A 16,033-nucleotide genomic window follows, 5' to 3' on the forward strand; every position below is an offset into this window, starting at 1 on the left:
TTTGCTTAGATAATAATAGTAATTAATAATAATAATAACCATTATTATTGCTATTATAGCTTATTATTAAGACTTTTAGAATATGAGAACTGTTCTGAGAGCTTTATGTGTGTTGGCTCATTTAATCCTCACAAAAACTTATGGAGAGGGCAGATTATTCTTATTTCCCAAACCAAGGTACAGCAAACAAAGTTGCCCCAAAACACACAATTCGTAAATGGCAGAGCCACTGTTGGATTCCAGTTAAAGCAATTTCATATCTAATACCCTTAACTACTGTACTCTGTTGTAACAACAACAACAATAATAAAACCCTTCCCTGAACATTAACTATGTGACAAGACTTGCCTAAGAACTTTATAAGCATAAGTAATTTAATTCCCACAACCTAGTGGATACATAATATTGTTATTTCCATTTTCCAGATAGAAAATGGAGGAATACAGCGATTAAAGGATTTCCCCAAGGCCAAAAGTGAGTATGTTGTCTAAGACGGATTCTACCCCAAGGCAATTTGACAGCAAAGCCTCTGCTCTTCTCCACCTAGGTACTGTGTCTTGGAAAGCAGGAGTCTCTCTGATTCTATTTTTTCAAATTCATTTATCCTTCTAAACTTAACTCAAAATCTTCTATTAAGCTTTCTTTAAACCCTCTGGCCAACAGCAATTTTTTCCTTAAAACCTAAAAGCAGAATAAATATTTTGGCCAAGATAATGGATGGGGATGTTTAATGATATTTTGCTGGATATTATCATTGTATCTCTGGTTGATGCTTTGCCTCCATATTTAAATAACACGCTTTTGGGGGAAAAAAAACCACAATTCCTTGGTTCTCAACTATTTATTAAATTTAATTGAACTATCTTTAATTTCCCATTAGGTGCTCGAGGGCTTTTGTGTTAGTCTATGACCTATTCTGTCATCAAAAGTACATTGACAGGACCCCAAAGACATCAAAACTTACAATGGTTTTTCTTGTTAGTAAAAAAAATAAATAAAAATTAAAAACAATGGGGCTCCTGGGTGACTCAGTTGGTTAAGCGGCTAACTCTTGATTTTGGCTCAGGTCATGATCTCAGGGTTGTGAGATCGAGCCCCACGTTGGGCTCCACGCTGGGTGTGGAGTCTGCTCAAGATCCACTCTCACTCCTTCTCCCTCTGCCCCTTCCCCCTTGCTTGCAGGTGCTCTTTTTCTTTAAAAAAAATAAATAAAATATTAAAAAAATGATTTTTGTTGTTAGACATTAGAATTTAATTGTTTTAAAATTGATTTAATATTTTTTTTCGGAGGGCACTCATTTTTCCACTAAGAAACTACAGCTAAAGTTCATAAGTATTCATGTCTTCTCTTTTGCAAAATGCTTAAATACAACATCACATCTTGTTTATCTTATGATTCCATGGGACAGCACAAATTGATTACAATAGTTGGGGGATACATTCCAAGACCCCCAGTGGATACTTGAAATGGCAGATAGTACTGAACCCTATTATACTATGTTTTTTCCTATACATACATACATACCTTTGATAAAGCTTAATTTGTAAATTAGGCACAGAAAGAGGTTAAAAAATAAATAGAACAATTATAACAATATTCTTTAATAAAGTTATGTGAATGTGGTCTCTCTCTTTCAAAGTATTTTATTATACTGCACTCATCCTTCTTGTGATGATGTGAGATGACAAAATGCCTATGTGAGAGATGAAATGAGAAGAATGACATAGGTGTCATGATGTGACATTAGGCTACCCTTGACCTTCTGATGATATGTCAGAAGGAGGAGCATCTGCTTCTGCCCCCTGGTTGGCCATGGGTAACAAACTGTGGAAAGTGACACCACAGATAAGTGGGGGGTAATTGCATAGTTTTAGTTCAAGTTGATTTGCAAAGGGACAAATACCTAGTGGTAATTTAAATTTTTAAAAGACCAATCCATTTTCAACACTTATTAGTATTCAACCTTGGCAAATTATAGTGTTAATATATTTTTTCTTTGTATTTTTTTTCCACAGCAGAATTTAGTCATATTAAAATTCTGAAATAAGAAATGACAGATTGTCTAAGCTATAACATTAATTTCCTCTTCTGTACTTGCCAAGTCATTAAATAATTGGAAACAACTATTAATAAAAGAGCAAGATGTACCTCAGTCAATATTCATTCACTTAAGCCAATATTAACATAGTATATTTTCATTTCACTAGAATTTTTCATTTGTGATTTAAATTTGAAAATTATTGTTATTCCCAGGCACCAGGCTAATTATAAAAGTACTTTTAAATAATGAATACACACACACACACGTGTGTGTGTGTGTATGTATAATATAATCTGCCTATATGATTTTAGAAAGAATATGTAATTGTGATTCTCGTTTTGCTTGCTTATGAATTATATATAAATATTGTTTAGATTTATATTACATTAAAATAACACTAAGTTAATTTTATGAACTAAGCCTCTAAAAGTATAGAATATATGAGACATACATAGAATATTTGTTCTCTGTTGTCAGTCTTTCTGTACTAATAATTTTGTTAAAATTAACATAACTTGAAAATTAATATATTCATGGTAAGTTTCAAATAATTATTTTACTAGAAGGTCCTTACAAAATATTTTCATCCCATAATTTATCTAATATATCTACTTATTATTTATCTTCATCTTTCCTGAGCAACAAAGGTACTCTGGAATGTACACTTTCAAATGATTGCTTTCAAAAGTTCATGTCTTGAATGGGAGTTAGGAAAGCTACTTTTTGACTTTAAGAGGTTAATAGGTAAGTATATATTTATTTAGAACTATTTAATATGTTAATATAACCACTAATGAAATAGAGAGGCCTAGAATATCCAAATTAAGGCAGTTGTGGTGGAAAAGACAGGAATTAAAAGAAAATTCATTGAGCAAGCAGAAGGAAAGGTAAAAAAGAGGAAACAATAAATTATATACTTGAAATAAGGATGGAAGGACTATAATTACCAATATATTAGTTAATAATTAAATGTAAAAGGATCAAATTTCCCTATAAAAAACAAAGAATTTCATATTGCTTTCGAAAACAAAATCCAGATATATGTTGACTTTAGGAAATGTACAAAAATAAAGTGACAGTGTGGGGTGCCTGGGTGGTGTAGTCAGTTGACCATCTCACTCTTGATTTCAGCTCAGGTCATGATCTCAGGGTCGTGAGAATGAGCCCCACATCTGGCTCCACACTGGGCATGGGGCCTGCTTAAGATTCTCCCTCTCCCTCTGCCCCTCCCTTCTTTCTCTCTCTCCCTCACTCTTTCTCTAAATAAATGAATGAATGAAGAAAGAAAGAAAGAAAGAAAGAAAGAAAGAAAGAAAGAAAGAAAGAAAGAAAGAAAGAAAGTGACCATGCTATGGGTTGGAATGTGTTCCGCCAAAAGATTTATTGAAGTACCTGTGAATGTGACCTTATTTGGAAATAGATCTCTGCTGATGTATTTCACATGAAGTCATTTAGGGTAAGCCCTAATCCAATATGACTGGTGTCCTCTTAAGAAGAGAAGAGACAGACACAAGGACTCAGACTCGGGAGCGGGGGGAACACCATAGGACAGTGGAGAAAGAGACTGAAGTGGAACGTCTGTAAACCAAGGAATGCCGTGGATTGCCAGCACACCAGAAACTAAGAGAAAGGAATGGAACAGATTTGTCCTCTAGAACTTCCAGAAAGAGAGCACAACTCAGCCGACACTCTGTGTTTCAGACTTCTAGCCTCCAAATACCTGTTGTTTTAAACCATTCAGTTTAAAATAATTTATTACAGCTGCCCTAGGAAACGAATACACAAAAAAGACCAAAAAATATATGAATGTATGAGGGAAATGTGAACCAAAAGAGAACCTTATCAGTAAAGGATCAAATTATCAGACAAAGCAGAATTCAAAGCTAAAAATAGTAAATGGAATACTATATAAATGTAAAAGTTACAATTCTCCAAGAGGTTACAGAGAGTCAGTGTTGAAAAGGCCACAGACTGAAGAGACTACATTCTGGAACCGGATGCTCTAGAACCTGGCTATAGCAACTGGCTCTGTTATTGAATGGCTCTGTGACTTTAGAGGTATTACTCAACTTTTCTATGCCTAATTTTCCATATCTATAAAATGAGAATAATAATAATAATCCATTTATACGGCAGTTATAAGGAATAAATGAATTTATATATGTAAAATTAATATTGTAAAATGAATTAATATATGTAAATGCATATGTGTATTAATGCATGGTTGAAACAACAGCTGCCATAGAGTAAACACCAAAAAAGTGTTAGCTATTATTCTTTCTCCTATTATTAATATAAAACACTATTTAAAAACCATCTAAGCAACACGGGACATAAAACCAAACCTCAAGAAAAGGAAAACTTTATAAAGTCACTATCGTTGTAGAGGATTTTAAATAATCACTTTCAGAATTTGACATAATTTTGCACAAAAGAGCAAGTCGAGAGAGGACTGTATAATACAATCAACAGGGTAAAACACACATTCTGTTCTATGTGAAAAGCAGAAAATGTATTCTATTTTCCATTTAGAAAATCTGATTATTATGGAAACCAAAGGAACTCTTAAGATCCTCAAAAAAGATTTTTATAATCCTTATTCTCTCTCCATGATATAAGAAAACTAGAAATCAAAAAATAAAAAGGCCAAAAACAATGTAACCATCTAAATATTAAGATATTTACTTTCAAATAACTTCTGGAAACTATTACTCTTCTCTGCAACAGTGGGGTATATGACAGTCAAGCGGCTGGATCCTACTCAGTTGCACTTACCCAAGAATGGCCACCACTCAGTGGTTCTAAACTAGGGTGGTACTATCTCCTTAGGGAAGATTTAGAAATGTATAATAGTAGATACAGCTGTTACAAAGACTGAGGAATGCTACTGGCATTTAGGGTTTGGAGGTCAAGAATGCTAAAGTTCTACAAAGCTCAGAATACTCTTACACAATGTAGAACTTACATGGTCAAAGTGCCAATAAAGCTCCCATTGATAAACATTGTTTTAACAGTGACCACAGGACAAAGACTCCACAGATGCTTAAGATATTTCTAGTTGAAATGAAATTACTATCACCATGGTAAAAAAGTCTTCTATAAAACTAGCAGGCAATTCAATGTTCATTTTTTTCACAGCAAGAACCGAATTCAAGAGATTTCTTTGCTTTTGATGGTAATCTGAGAGCATACAAGACTGTTTAGAGATTGCTGCAGAAACTAATTTCCTTTCATTACTAAAACTCAAAATGGGAATTCATATTTATCCACAGAATGGATAGATAAATGGATAAATAAGTACATAGGGAACTGTAAATCAATTTGTTATTTAGCTTTTGTTAGCTAAGTCAAAGTCCAAGGAAACCAGGAGTTTTCCTTGAGTTATTTCCTTGAGTTATTTACCAGGAGCATCAGTGCTTCTGGTAACTATGTTTTTGCACATTCTCATGTAAAAACAAAATATTTCAACAGTGTCCTTTCTTAATATTTCTGATGGTACTAAGGTAAAAGGCAATGTCCTATAGCAGACAGCATGTAGACACGAGTTCTAGTCTTGGCTATGTGACCTTCTCTGTGTTTACTCATCAATTTAAAATTGGGATAATAGGGGTGCCTGGGTGGCTCAGTTGGTTAAGCTTTTCCCTTTGGCTCAGGGCATGATCTCTGGGTCCTGGAATCAAGCCCCACATCAGGCTTCCTGCTCAGCAGGGAGTCTGCTTCTCTCCCTCCACCCCCTGCCCATCCCCACGGCTCGTTCTCTCTCTCTCTCTCTCTCTCTAATAAATAAATAAAATCTTTAAAAAAAATAAAATTGAGATAATGGTATTTGCCTTACTTGTCTTAAAAGGTTGGAATGCAGAGTAACTACAAAGTCTCTGCAATGGCCTGCCAATCTATTCTGGAACTTGACCTTTCTCTACCTCTCTCACCTTATTTCCAGCTACATTTTCCCTCCCTTACTCTGCTGCAGCCACACTGGTTTCCCTGCTGTTCCCTGACTATTAACCTAAGGTCTCAGCACTGACCATTCTTCTGCCAGAACGCTCTGTGCCCGAGAGCTTCAGGCTCACTGTCTCACTTCCTTGCTTCCATCAAGTCTCCGTTCTAATGCCATTTTCATCAGAGAGAGGTAGCCATATACCACCCTATGAAACTTTCTCTTTCCCTTTAGCATTGTTATTGTTTTAAGAAAGTATAATTTCTGGGGCGCCTGGGTGACTCAGTCAGTTAGGCATCTGACTCTTGATTTCAGCTCGGATCGTGATCTCAGAGTCATGAGATTGAGCCCTGCATCAGGCTCCGTGCTCAGAGGGGAATCTACTTCTCTTTCCCTCTCCCTTTATTTATTCTTTGACATAGCGATGATCTACAGTGTTACATCTCATATTCTAATTTGTTTGCTTATTTCTGTGTCTTCTCTGCTACATTCCTCTTCTCAAGGAATGCAAGAAAGTTTTCTATCTTTTCCTTATGAATACTATTCTAATAACAAATTGGTTTTTCTGAATCCGTCTGTATAAAAATTTAGCAGTGTGTTTTGTCAGAAAGTTTATATCTTTACTTTCCACTAATTAACGTGAAATTGTGTTAATACTATTTTATTTTTATGACATAAAATATACTTTCAGACACATAACCATAATGATTTAGCATAGTACGGGAAGTTACATTTTTAACATCTCTATTATGTCATTTGCCTATCTTAATTGTCCTAGCGCTCAAATATTCAAAGCATGCACTAATTTGGAATACTATTTCCCTGAAAAGATACTATATGCACACTCTTTTGAAGTGAATTTCTTTTTCTTCCCTAAAAGCAACATGTTATATTTCACAACTGTAATATGTAACAAACCAGGTGGGCCTAAAACATGTTCCTTGCTCTGATAAAAGTTTTCAAACTGGTTCTGGGGTTTTGTTAGTCATGCTTGTGTCTGTCTCCCTACTGCAATGTGGTATGATGCAAAGCTGAGTCCCTTTCTTAGCCATTTCATATTTCTCTCATACTATGTACCGAACAGACACTCCATAATTATTAATTTATTGACTATAGGCATTAGTGCAATGATAAGCAGTCTCTGCCTTCTTTTTTTCCCCAAAGATTTATTTACTTATTTATCTGACAGAGAGAGACACAGCGAGAGAGGGAACGCAAGCAAGGGGAGTGGGAGAGGGAGAAGCAGGCTTCCCGCTGAGCAGGGAGCCCCATGCGGGGTTCGATTCCAGGACCCCGGGATCATGACCTGAGCCCAAGGCAGACGCTCAAAGACTGAGCCACCCAGGCGCCCCTAGCTCCTCCCTTCTTAAGCAGAAATAAAATGAGGAAGATTACTTACACTTAGAGCCTGATGAAGACGACCCACTGCCGGTAGATCTCGACCCCCCTTTCATGGAAAAGACTCCTTTTCCCCTGCGCGTCGTAGTGACGGCCACTCGGGGACGCTTCAGCGGAATCACCGTGCGCGGAGGTGGAGGCACACGCCCGTGGTAGTCGAATAACCTTCAAAAACACAAGCGTGGCTGAGAGCTGGTTTATGCCTCCGTGTTCTGTCAAATGTGTGAAATGATTAAGAAAATGGCCTTGTAAAAGATGTCGATAAATGTTTTTGTTCTTGTTCTCACACAGGTGTTTATCAGAAACAGGATTCTAATATAGACTATGCGTTCTGGACATTAGAATCTGACTCTCCAATATGAACTCGTCTTTAAGGTGTGAAAGGACAGGGAACTCTGCGCCCAGGGTACCCTGCCATTTGTTGGCGTCGGGCTGAGCTTTGTTCCCAAGTATATTTCTGTCCTCAGTCTCACAGATTTATCCTTCTTAGGATAGAAATCTTCCTCTTATACATCAACACTTATTAGCACACTAGTTTGAAAACAGGAAAAGATCATGCAGAATCAGGAACAAGGCAAGCAAATTATTCCATCGTGAAACAGTTCATAGGAAAATCATCTTGAAGTAAGTCTAGATTAAAGAGAATAGCTGTGAGAGACAAATCCACAGGGTGCCATACCTGTCTCTAAGGACTTTTTAAGTAACAAAAGACTCCTCTGACTGTAGAAAAAGGGAGACTGGGTTTGAGTAAAATGGCACCAGCAAGAGAATAAAATTTTATTAACTAGAGTACCAGTGGAAATATGTATCAGGATGTCTTTTTAGTATTCTGACCATTTGCTAGACATGTAAATTGAACTAGTGATATTTACATACTAAGCTATTGAAAATTTCTCTGACCAAAAAAAGTACCAATAAAAATTCTAGAAGCTTTTACTAAAAAGTGAAAAATGATAATCCCCACAACCAATGTATTCCCCCTAAAAAGTGAAAGGAATAAAAGTATGAGAATTTATATAAATGAGTATACACTTTTATATAAATATGTAAGTCATAGATTCAGAAGCTTCATATTGTCCATACTGCATATTCATAAGCAACACATTTTTGCAGACTTAGCACATTTGAGAAGCATGAAAAGTCAGAGAAAAACTATGAGGACATATTTACTCACTTATTTTTTTAAAAAACTATTTACCAGTGAACCAGATGTGTTATCATGTTATCCACTATAAAGAGAATAGTGTTATTGACTTAGAATGATCACTGATACTACTTTATTGTGACGTCATTATATGGATTACGTTCTCATAATTGTTTTAAAACAGTCAATAAGAATAATCTAATATGAAAGTCAGAAGTGAATTTCTATAATAGGAAAAAAACAGTTTCTATAATAGGTCATTTTATAAAATTACATCAAATTATTTACACATACAGATGAATCCCCTTTTAGAAAACAATATATGAAATATGATAAAGGCAGGTTTCCACATATCCATTCAGAAACATTCAAAACTATGATACTATGGGAGTAAAAAAGTAGCATATAAACCACGCTCAAAGCAGAACTTAGTACTGGGGCTGTCTCATACATTAGAGAACTAAAGTGTTCAAAAACTATTTGGAAGCATGCTGGGGAGAAACTAAGAGATGTCTGGAAAGGAAAAGAAATGAAATGAGGCAGAGTTCAAGAGAGGTGCCATCCTCTGTGAATAAGCAAAGTCCATTAGAGCTGAAGAACTGCTAGCAAAGAACAGGGCATGGATGTCAACACATTATAGTTTACTTCAAAGAGTACAGGCAGGATGAAGCTGAAAAGGGTTATGAATATCATCCACACCACTATGGGCTGGAAACTCAAAAGGGTCAACTAAACCTGCCCCTCATTTCAATCACAAAATAAGGACTCCTTTACTTATTTATAAGTTGAATTCACACAGCACCTTAAGCTAGTGAACCAAAATATGAAGGCACTTTTTATGAGCTCTAACACCCAAAGCTATCAAGGGGAAAAAAAATATGGCAATTGACTCATCTCTTCCAGGGTAGATGCTGCCGCTTCAGATGAAAGGCAAGTTCTTTTGGAGGCACCATTGAAAGTGCAGTTTAGCTGGTTCATTAATTAAGCTAATCTATAAGTTGGGTTGAGAACATTTCTAAAGCACAACTAAAATATACAGTGACAGAGGAATGCTATAAGGAAAATGCAGGCCAAGTAAAGCCACCATACCCACTGCGACTTCAGTGACAATGTAGTTCAAGAATATTTTACAGGAAAGTGAAATATTTCTCACTATTTCTTATTGCTTCCCCCAGCCAATGATTACAAAGCCTCCAGTGTTGGGTAGGCCTCAACTTATGTTGAGAAAACAGAGCTGGATATCATTGTATTTGTGACATGCTTTTGATACGCAACATACATTTTAGTCACATACTCAGTATGTGTCGTGCGTGTCCTTTGCTGTCAATTCCTATAGAGCGTAGCCCTTGTTCTCTGAATATTTTGGTGAGTTGCATCAAAGGGCAATGACTTCTTTCTCATCAAGGAATCAGGTAAGGTTTTACCAATTCTTTCTGCCACTCTGATGGGAAGATGTGCAATATCAGAACTTATATTTTAAAAAGGGATATGTCATTTATAAAAAAAAACTAAAGAAGGGTATGGACACTTCACACGACAGCATAATTTTGAATTTTACAAAATTCAATGGAGTTGAGGAGTTTCTTAATTTTCATTGGCTACACTTGAGTTTACCAGAAATAAAAGGAAGGAAGACTAGGTATTGTCCTAATGCACAAAAACATAACAAGGTAAGAATGGGAAGTGGGGCAGATTTTCTGGGATTCAAGATAGGATGTAGGGTTCTTCTAAATACAAAGGGAAGTAGATGAGAGGTAACCCATGAAGGGAGACACAACCATTGGCTTTCTCATCAGAATTCTGTTTATAGAAAATTTAAGAAATTTTACCTTTATAAGGTATTAGGTAAGCAAAATTGTTGGGACAAAGGAAATCGTCCATTTAGGATTATAGACTGACAACAAAGATTGCAATACAATAGAATTAAATGGAATCCAAATCTCAAAGTTCAGTTAAAAGCTTAAAATTTCTTCCTTCTTCTCATTTTTTTGGTTCCTTCCACTCTTAGAATGATATTCCCTCTCCTTTTCTTTAGTGGTTCTTCATTTTCCCTAATATGTGTAGAATACTGTTTTCCCTCTAATATTTATTGGTCAAATACATAATGATTTATAATGAAGCCAAACACACAATTTTTCCTTCCTCAATGTCTGTTTTAAAATAAGAACCCTAAAAGGCCTACTCTCAAGCAAGAAATAAGATAAAGGTAACCAAATTTTACTAAAAAAAAACCCATTAAAGAAATCTGAGGATTTAGTTTGCTTTATTTAATAAACGTTTCTACTTTTTGAGCGCTCATTTCTTGTTTGGAATTCTGTTTGCTTTAATAATAGCTGAGCTATGTAATTTTATTACCTAGCAAAAGGCAAAATCTGGTAAATAATATTTATATGCCTGATAAAAATAAACATAGCTTGTCTCTAAGAAGAATATGGATATTGGCTATTAAAAATTAGCTGTGTTTTGGACAAAGGCAATTTGGTGGCATATTGACATATAAAATGAATATAACTTTGAGTGCTTGTTTTTATTGAAATCTTGTTAGCTTTAAGCTTAATAAGGCAACATTTTTGAAAAAATACATGAAAAAACATAACTCCCAATCTCATACTCTAAAACAACTCCTATATGGGGTACATGGGTGGCTCAATCAGTTAAGTGTCCCTGACTCTTGATTTTGGCTCAGTGTTGTGAGATCAAGCCCCGTGTCAAGCTCCACACTAGTTGTGGAGCTTGCCTAAGATTCTTTCTCTCCCTCTCCCTCTCAATAAATAAATAAATAAAATAAAAATAAAAAACTATTATCATTTTCTAATCTTTTTTCCACAAGTATCCATATATTCCACATAGTTAAGAACATAATATATGCATAGTCATGTATTCTCTCTAATTCTCCTTGGTTTATATTAAAAACATTTCTCAAGCCTGCTAAATGGTCTTCCTAATATTTATTTTAATTGCTGTGGTGCATTTTCTCAAGCAGATATACTATATTCTAATAATCATTACCTGATTGACTTTGGCTTAATGCCTATTTTTCACGGTCAACTTATGTGATTATAAAATTAAAAAAAATTAATGTATTATTTGAATAATATTCTGTTATCAAACACTGAATTTTAATTTTAGATAAATTGTTTAGATAAATAGATTTCAAGAATTGGTAATTACCTTTTTTTTCCTAAATTTCCCTCATGAAAAAGAGTTCTTCATTTTCCTTGCTTATGAATCAAAGGTTATAGGCACCATGTGCTTAATGTTAACAAAAACATGTGGTCTGGACCAGCGGCTAAACAACTAGGCTGCCTACAGCCAACCTTGAGAACAAGTTCAGAGCCATGTCCTCACTGGGACTCTGTAGCATATGTGAAGATCAGTAACCAGAGGATCAGAGATCTCCCTTTGTGTCTTGATTCAAACTTGAACCCTTATCTTCAGCATGCTTAACTTCTGACAGATATATAGTCTATAAAATCAAATTAAGGTGCCTATTCATTTTTAAGAAGGGATTGGGACTCTGTAGCATATGTGAAGATCAGTAACCAGAGGATCAGAGATCTCCCTTTGTGTCTTGATTCAAACTTGAACCCTTATCTTCAGCATGCTTAACTTCTGACAGATATATAGTCTATAAAATCAAATTAAGGTGCCTATTCATTTTTAAGAAGGGATGTATTTAAAATCCACATCAATGATTCTTTTAATATATTTTTAAAAGATTTTATTTATTTATTTAACAGAGAGAGAGACAGTGAGAGAGGGAACACAGGCAGGGGGGAGTGGGAGAGGGAGAAGCAGGCTTCCCGCTGAGCAGGAGTCTGATGTGGGTCTCGATCCCAGGACCCTGGGATCATGACCTGAGCCAAAGGCAGATGCTTAACGACTGAACCACCCAGGAGCCCCCTACATGAATGATTCGTATAGCCTACTCATTATATCTGTTTTCTATACTGCTTGAATTACTCAAAATTCATAAAATCTGTCTGTAATTTCCACTCTGACTTCAAGTAAGCTTTTGGTTTCAACCGAATTAGAAAATTTCAAAGGCACACTTAACTGGAGACCAGTAAATGAGTAATTTTTATTGTTTTTTGTTATTAAAATTTTCTAAGATTTTCAGTGAAGTTGTCTTCTTGGATCTTGTGCAGATATTTCTTGAACATGCTTTTAAAGGCAAGCTGATCGAAATCTTGAATGATCTTTTCTGCAATTTTTTGACCTTAATGGAAGCTTTACTTTTTGCACAACTGTGCTGTCTGCTATATTTTGTATACAGCTTTGGGTAATGAAAAAGTTCATAATTCAAATAGCTGTTTTGAGGTTATAAATCAGTAAAATGATTCTCTTATTTATTAATGCTTATAAATCTGTAATGTTGGTATTGTTAGGTCATTTTGCCCATGAAGAAGAAAAAAAAGGATGAAGTGACTTGCCCAAGTCACTTAACCAGTGAGCACATGCACAGCTAGGCCTGAAATTTATGTCTTCTGCCTCTAAATCTATATGCTTTGTCAAGTGTACCATACTATTATTTCCAAATGTTTTAAGTGGAATACTATTCTATTAGATGGTAATTTAAACCTGCATAATGAAACATACATTGCCTCTTGCTAATATGTTTTTCCAGGATTCATGAATAAATGCTGTACTCTGGAATCAATGAAGTAACTGCAACTTGACGTGGAGTTTTTTTCATTAACTACAACTCTAGTAGTTTCTCTTCTGTTAAGTTACACAAGGTCAAAATTGTGCCAGAGTTGAACAATGCCCATTTCGCATCATTTAATATGCATATGTGCTTTCTATATGGTAAAGCACTTCTGGCATTTCTTTTTCTCTATTAACACAAGTTTACTTATCCTGGGGGTTATCATCTGCTCAGTGCTATTCCTGATACTATTGAAAAAAGATTGGATTAACACTGCCAATATCTCAGAAATTGAAAACATTCCCTGGGGGGATTCAATATAATTTTAGGTATATATCTCCTTTTACTTTACTTGGAAGTATATAAATATTTATGTTTAATTTTAATAACATGTAATGTCCTTCATTTAGAGTCAGACTTGACCTTTTAGAAGAAAATGCCATTTAATGCTGTAAATTACTGAGCAGTGCTTTGTGTAATATGAAAAAAAAGTTTAGAATAACCATTCAAGTCTATTATTTAGTGATACTCTTCATGATCTCTGAATCCATGAACAGACACTAACTTAGTCTTTAGGGAAGTTACTGCTGGGCCAGCGTATCAAAACAATGACAATATGATGGCACTTTGTGTAAAGTGGTTATCTAAGCTGAAACTATCTAAGGGTTGAAATCCCCAATCACATGAGAATTCTCAAACCTGGCAGAAATCAGATAGCCATAGGGTATGAATATATGGCAGTGTCTAAGCTATTATGCTCTGGGAGCAGAAGGGAAAACGATAAAAATAGAATAATCAAGAGGTCTCACAATGGACTATTTGGAACAATTGACCAACCAGTTGATTTCTCAGTCATAGGGACAATGCTACATGAATATCAGCATAAGAATTGCATTCACCATCATTGTTAATGGTTACTGTTAGCTGTTATTAGTAGCGAACATTGATTATGCAGTAAAAATATACCAGGATATACCAGGCACAATGCTGATCATTATTCATATGTTACTTCATTTAATCCTTAGAACAATCTTATGAGGCAGGAATTAATTTCTTGCTCACTTCATGGAGGAGACAACATGTTTTGTGGTATTAAACAACTCGCCCAAGTTTGCACCACTAGTAAAAAGAGAAAAAAAATTAACCACAATTTCAAGCAGAGTGTAGTTTATGAGAAATTACTGTGCATAAAACTGTTAGCACTTTGTAAGCTCTTTATATCATCCAACCTGTCCATTCTGTTTTCCTTTCATGACAATCTATTTTCATAGGGAACTCCGGACTCTATCCATTAGTGGCGGATGCTTACATCTTTCTTAGTCAAGGGCAAAAAATGGAAAATAAACTAATAAGAACACAGATTCTTCAGACAGTCTGTTAGCAATACAACCATATGATCTTTTGCACCGTTATAAGCCACACAGATTTTATATAAGATAAATAAATGATTTGCGGAATTGTTCAGTTTGCTTTGTTGTATAGTGAAGAATCATCTGAGAACTTCAAGCTCTGTAACTCTTTGGCTGATTAAGGCTCTTAATCTTTGGCAGGTAGGACAGATTTATCTATCATCATCAGTCTATCATCTATCTATCTATCTATCTCTCTATCATCTATCTATTTATCAGTCATCTATTTACCTAATGATTTTATTGGGCTATAATTTACATAGAAACTCCATTTTAGGTAGAAATTCTTTAAATGTAGAAGGGAATCACAAGATAGAAAACACTTAAGAGACTACAATGCCAAAAACAGTTTCATATTGACAGACTAAACATATGCTAATTGAAAACTTTATTCATAGCAATTAGGACAGGGTCTGTATCCTGAAAAAAAAAAAAAGTCTTTAAGCTGCACCTGGGCGGCTCGGTTGGTTAAGGGTCTGCCTTTCGCTCAGGTCACGATCCCACCGTCCTGGGATGGAGCTGCATCGGGCTCCTGCTCATCAGGGAGTCTGCTTCTCCCTCTGTCCTTCATCCCACTTGTGCTCTCCCTCTCTCAAATAAATGAATAAATAAAATCTTTAAAAAAAAGTCTTTAGACTTGTCTAGGGTGGGGGGATGGGTTAGCCTGGTGATGGGTATTAAAGAGGGCACATTCTGCGTGGAGCACTGGGTGCTATGCACAAACAATGAATCATGAAACACTACATCAAAAACTAATGATGTAATGTATGGTGATTAACATAACAATAAAAAATTATAAAAAAATAAAAAGAGTCTTTAGACTTGTCTAAACTAAAATTTTCAAATAGTATGCAGACTATTTAAATGGTGTCTTTTCTTAATAGTAAATGGGATTGTTTTATGCTGCCAGATCTTCAGATCATTTTTAGGACAAGTTATTACAAACTATTTAATATTTACAATAAAATATTGTATCTTGTATAAATTATAAAAATGATTTGAGAATATTATCTTTTAAAATTCATATTTGATCATAAGGATGTACCTAGTGGAATAACTTGCTTAACTGAGTAGTTGAACATAGTGGTGATAAAGGTATGGTTGTGGTCTGGTTTCCCTTTAGGTAAGGCTGTCTCCTTTGATTTAACTCCATAGACTAATATTGCTCCCCTCCCGTTTTGCATATTCACACAGTTGGCTTTTGAATCTAAATGAATAGTTTATACTTGTAGTTTGGTCATGAATTTATTGTAAGACCATGGGAAAACCAATGTCTCTCTAAATCCAAGACGATGAATTAAGAACATAAACTGGTATCCGCTATGTTTGAGACTTAATGATATTGCCTGAGGATACAATAATACGCAAACCTGAGCACCTTTCCCGCCTTCATGGAGGAAGAGAGGCAGACATGAATCAAATACTGTCATCACAAAGAAAGACGGCAGTAAAAAG

At 35.2% G+C, this 16,033-nt stretch overlaps 1 protein-coding gene across 1 annotated transcript in view; it reads right to left on the bottom strand.

The window, feature by feature from the left end:
- Positions 1–16,033, bottom strand: part of RALYL (RALY RNA binding protein like) — a 325,277-nt gene that overhangs the window by 26,576 nt on the left and 282,668 nt on the right. The window contains 1 exon segment of the mRNA XM_028113154.2: positions 7,379–7,542. Coding sequence (XP_027968955.2) covers positions 7,379–7,542 — 164 coding nt within the window.

This window comes from Eumetopias jubatus, unplaced genomic scaffold (assembly GCF_037043125.1).
Source record: "Eumetopias jubatus isolate StellerSeaLion01/CBP00866 unplaced genomic scaffold, mEumJub1_p1.0 scaffold_4, whole genome shotgun sequence".
NCBI lineage: Eukaryota > Metazoa > Chordata > Mammalia > Carnivora > Otariidae > Eumetopias > Eumetopias jubatus.